Below are 5,178 nucleotides of genomic sequence, written 5' to 3'. Positions count from 1 at the left end.
AATTTACTTATTATCTTCTTATATTCAATTTTTTCTATTTTGTTAATGCTTTAATTATCAGCTGATTTGTGCAAGTTTGCCTTCAAAAGCAGCTCATTTAGCCTGCACTACAGATACGCCAAGTTTTTCTTGAGATTAAAAATAAAAAAAATTAAGGCATGACTGCAGAAGACCAAGTTTTTCTTCAGTCTTATTTCAAGAAATAAACTAATACTAGTAAAAATAACATTTAGCTTCGCAAATGTTCCTCAAAGTCAATGCATCCGCAAAATGTTCTTCAAAGTCAATGCATCTACATAAGTGTTTGAAACACACGTAATTATAAGTGTTGGTGTAGGTGTCTAACGCGGACGCAAACACGACTGTATAAGTGTTTGAAATAAATGTAATTATTGGTTGGTGATAGAATTTGGGAGACGATAGTCAAAGTATAACAATTTTGACTATGGTGGCTTTCTTCTTCAATATAATACATAGTCCACTTTACAACTCTCAACTCCCCCACATGATGATCAACTATTCAATATTCAACAAACTCATTACCCATCTCCACTATCCCACATGCAATTTCCATTCATTATTATACAAAAATAACAATCATTTCAAACTATAACAACAAAAACAACACAAACCTGCAAAACCAACCATCCAAAACAATGAACAATTTTCACAAATTCCCTCTTCTACTAATTCTATTCTTTCTCACATTACAAAAACCAGTAACATCAAAAACCGAATGCACTCGTAAATGCGGCAATCTCCACATTCAATTCCCATTCCATCTCGAAAACAACACCAACCACACCAACCACTCCCCTCAAACCTTCCAATTATCATGCACAGATCAACATCAAACAGTGTTAGAATTTCCCACAATTCCAGTCACGCTTTTCATCAAACACATAGACTACAAAACACAAAAACTCCAAATCTACGACCCAAATAACTGTCTTTCAAGTCAGTTATTCAAACTTAGAAACTCAACCGTTTCGCCTTTCCAGTTTCACTTTCATGAGTTTAATATACAGCGCAACGTTTCGTTCTTTCGTTGTGATTCGAGAAATGGATGTTTGATTAAGCAACGTGATTTTGGTGCGGATTTTGTTGATCCTGAATTGGTTTCTTGTAGAAAAGTGAGTGATGTATTGAATGTGGGTTGGATGATTGAGGAATGGGAGGATGATGATGTTACAGAGAGTTTGATTTTGGAGTGGTCTAAACCTAATTGTAGTTTTTGTGAAGTTCAAGGGAAGAAATGTAGATGGAAGAATGGTAGTAGAAGTGGTGAAGTTGAATGTTTTGTTTGTCCATCAAATGAGATTGCTAGATCTACTGTTCTTCTAATTACTGCTGGTATGCAACATTCTTTCATCAATTTCTCACGCGTCTCAGCTAATTTATCGGTTATCTGTCATATGCTATTTTTTTAATGAAAGAAACATTTATTTGTTAGATGATTGTTTTAATGTTTTAGAACATATGTTGCTTCAAAAATAAGTTTTAGAATACTAAGATACGTGTTCGGTTCAAAACTAGAAATGATGAGGTAATGCCTTGTTGTGGTGGAGTTGTGATTCCGATACGATGGAGTTGTGCTTCCGATGCGGCGGAGAGGGGGCTGATCAGCAAGGTTAGCATCCAACGTCGAAGTCAGTGAGAGATTAAGGAGTAATGTGAGGGTGAAAATGGATTTAAATACTTGACATGATGCTGTTAAAACCGTCCGCGTGAGGTTAGGTGAGCTATGCGGATAGCCGTTAGATCTAATCAGACGGTGATAGACGTGTTTGGTAGCGGAATTGCATGTTCTTGGATGAATGAGGGATCACCCGATCCGCGCTTTACCACTCGATGACGCTCTTGGACCTTTCACTTTGAGCCTTGCTAACCACCCAGAACAATATGATAAAAGGACTAACTTTAAATTAGGATAAGAAAAGTAATTTTGAGTTATATATGTCACACAATTATGATGAACTGAGGTTATAGTTGATATTTGATAATAATATGTTATGTGTGTGACATGATTTTCATGAACAGGGGTTATAGTTGGTTCCATGATTTTGCTGCTATTGGCAAAAGGATTGCTTCATATATATCGCTATTTTAAGATGAAAGGGGATGACATAGCAAGGATAGAGAAGTTCTTAGAGGATTATAGAGCAATGAAACCTACAAGATTCACTTATGCTGATATTAAGAGAATTACAAATGGTTTTAAGGAGAGTTTAGGAGAAGGAGCTCATGGAGCAGTGTTTAAAGGCATGCTCTCCCAAGAAATTTTGGTTGCTGTGAAGGTACTCAATGAAACACAAGGAGATGGAAAAGATTTCATTAATGAAGTTGGAACCATGGGAAAAATTCATCATATCAATGTTGTTCGCTTGCTTGGATTTTGTGCCGACGGGTTCCACCGTGCGCTTGTCTATGATTTCTTTCCAAATGGGTCGTTGCAAAATTTCTTGGCGCCGCCGGAGAACAAGGATGTTTTTCTTGGTTGGGAAAAGTTGCAACAAATTGCTCTTGGTGTTGCAAGAGGGATTGAGTATCTTCATATTGGTTGTGATCAGAGAATACTTCACTTTGATATCAATCCACACAATGTATTAATAGATGATAATCTGAGTCCCAAAATTACGGATTTTGGGCTTGCGAAATTGTATCCGAAAAATCAAAGCACCGTGTCTATGACCGCGGCTAGAGGAACTTTGGGCTACATTGCACCTGAAGTTTTCTCAAGAAACTTTGGAAACGTGTCTTATAAGTCTGACATTTATAGCTATGGAATGTTGTTGCTGGAGATGGTTGGTGGAAGAAAGAATACTAACGTGTCAGCAGAGGAAACATTCCAAGTTTTGTATCCGGAATGGATCCATAATCTGGTTGAAGGGAAAGATGTGCAAGTTAATATCGAGGATAAGGTAGATGTTAGAATTGCAAAGAAACTTGCGCTTGTGGGACTTTGGTGTATTCAGTGGAATCCAGTGGATCGTCCGGCTATGAAAACTGTGGTACAAATGCTTGAAGGGAAAGGAGAAAAATTAACGGCACCCCCTACTCCTTTTGACTCTATTGATGTTAAAAGAACAAACGAGGTTATTCCAACCCGACATCTGAGTTTTGAGTTAGAAGTTATTCCTGAAACAGAGTAACTTTCAGGTTTACCAAATATGATATATACTCTACTGTACAGTTTTTTGGTTGCAACGATTTGTACAGCATTCTGTTAAATTTGTTACATTAATAATCCGCCATAATTGATTTATTTGAGTTCTGCTATGACAGCTATTTGTTCAGGACTTGTATTCATAGCCTTTGCAACAATGAGCTTAGCTTTTCCTGATGATAAACATTTTTCCAAAAATAGAGTCCATTTTGTATGCTTTAGGATAAGTCAAAGAAGATCATGATCTAAGCCACTCATAATTTCAAACCAAAATCCTTCAAACACTTCAAAAACAGCAACAAAGTTCTGCTGACATAATCTGTGTTTGTCAAGATCAGTTGTCTAATGAATAATTAGTTAAATTTTAACAATAAAGTCGATTCAAATCACATACGTGCACCTCTAAGTGTTATGTTAAGTCAACTCAGTTAGTAGCTATGTAGAGACATCAGTTTAAGTCAACTCAGTTGATAGCTATGCAGAGACATCAGTTATAGGGACGCAGATTCGAACTTCTGATATCCCCACTTATTCACCTGCCATTAGACAATTTGACCAAATATATGTGCACCCCTAACTGTGACATGATCTGAATCTTAAATATACAAAATTAGAATTTATTTTAAAAATAAAACCAATTCAAGCAAAAAAACAAGAAAACACAAAATCATATAAAATGGTTTTTATAATTGTTTCAAGTTCAAAATGGAAATGGGTCATACTCATCTAAGTTTGATAAATAAAATGTAGCCAACAATTGTTTAGTCGGGTTTAATTCGGAGTACTTTCAATCAATTCCTGTTTATCCTGTGTTTCGTTAAAAATTGTTTTTAACTATGTGAGAGAGGGTCTTGTTAGCGGGTTGAGATTCTCTAACTTTAGGGAGGGAACTTCCCTCTAACTTTCCCTCTATCTCTCTCCTATTACATACTCTCTCATCATATTTTCCTCCCTTTTCTTCTTTTTTTTTCCACTTTTTTTTTTCAAAAAATTGCCTAAAGTCACCAAAGGTAGAGAAGACAAAGTTAGAGAATCCTACTCCCTTGTTAGCTAACTTATGTTATAAAGGTACAAGTTAACATTATGCTATCACAATGTTGACACGTGACTTTTGAGACAAATATTTCTTCTATATTCATTTCATCTAGTTGGTATAAGAGTATCTCCAATGGTGCAACTTACATTTGAGTTCTTTATGGGACCCACTAAGCCACATCATATTAAAAGAATTTATTTAATTTTAACTTTAATAAAAATCTGATATGGGTCCCACAATTTTACCTCATAACTTGATTTGATTGGATATTACAATCTTTTAATTGTTGCAATGCAACTCTATTATGACATGGCAAATGTTTTAAATATTTAATTATTAAATTAATGGTACAGGTGGAGAACTCAATAGAAGAAACTACCATTGGAGAATGGAGATGGTCTAAGTTGCCAGAAAAACTGCAATAATAATAAAAAAAATAGACGAAAACTTACCTACAACTTTATATGAGTGATTTATGTTATTTGCTAATGAAAATATGACAAATGTATTTTAATATCATTTAAGAAGTAAAAATAGTAGAAAATTGCATATGTGTAAAAAAAAATTATACACTTATCATATTTTTATTGAAAAATAATACAAATCACATATAAAAATATTCGATAAAATATGCTAACAAACATTTTAATAACACGTGTTAAAAGATTAAAAATAAATTTTACTATTAAAATATTAAGGTGAACACTAGTCTTCTTGAAATTTGATTAAATATATTCCAATCAAATTATGGTGAGCTCTAGTTTTCTTAAAATTTGGTTAGATATATATCCATCACCCGTCCCTATTCCTAGGGGATATCCACAAAAGTAACTTACAACGCATAGAATAAAAATCTGCAAAATAGATACGAATATGAGCATAAATAACTACTCACAAAGATAAACGAGTATGAGTACGGGTACGAGTATCTTAATAACAACTCCGCCCCATACTCACACAATATATATTTTTAAAT

General features: G+C 34.3%; 1 protein-coding gene across 1 annotated transcript; it reads left to right on the top strand.

The window, feature by feature from the left end:
* The first annotated feature begins 502 nt into the window (after nucleotides 1-502).
* On the top strand, nucleotides 503-4,199 carry LOC131611544 (rust resistance kinase Lr10-like). The gene is made up of 2 exons (XM_058883523.1): nucleotides 503-1,353; nucleotides 2,041-4,199. Exons 1-2 carry the CDS (start codon nucleotides 657-659, stop codon nucleotides 3,150-3,152), a joined length of 1,809 nt encoding a protein of 602 aa, XP_058739506.1. The 5' UTR covers nucleotides 503-656; the 3' UTR covers nucleotides 3,153-4,199.
* Nucleotides 4,200-5,178: the final 979 nt, after the last annotated feature.

Source organism: Vicia villosa, linkage group LG6 (assembly GCF_029867415.1).
Source record: "Vicia villosa cultivar HV-30 ecotype Madison, WI linkage group LG6, Vvil1.0, whole genome shotgun sequence".
Taxonomy (NCBI): domain Eukaryota; kingdom Viridiplantae; phylum Streptophyta; class Magnoliopsida; order Fabales; family Fabaceae; genus Vicia; species Vicia villosa.
This window is presented reverse-complemented; position numbering and strand designations above follow the sequence as displayed.

Coding starts and splice junctions, on each gene's coding strand:
- LOC131611544 (XM_058883523.1), top strand. CDS start 657: ATGAACAATTTTCACAAATTCCCTCTTCTACTAATTCTATTCTTTCTC. Junction 1,354..2,040: donor TGTTCTTCTAATTACTGCTG/GTATGCAACATT, acceptor TTTCATGAACAG/GGGTTATAGTTGGTTCCATG.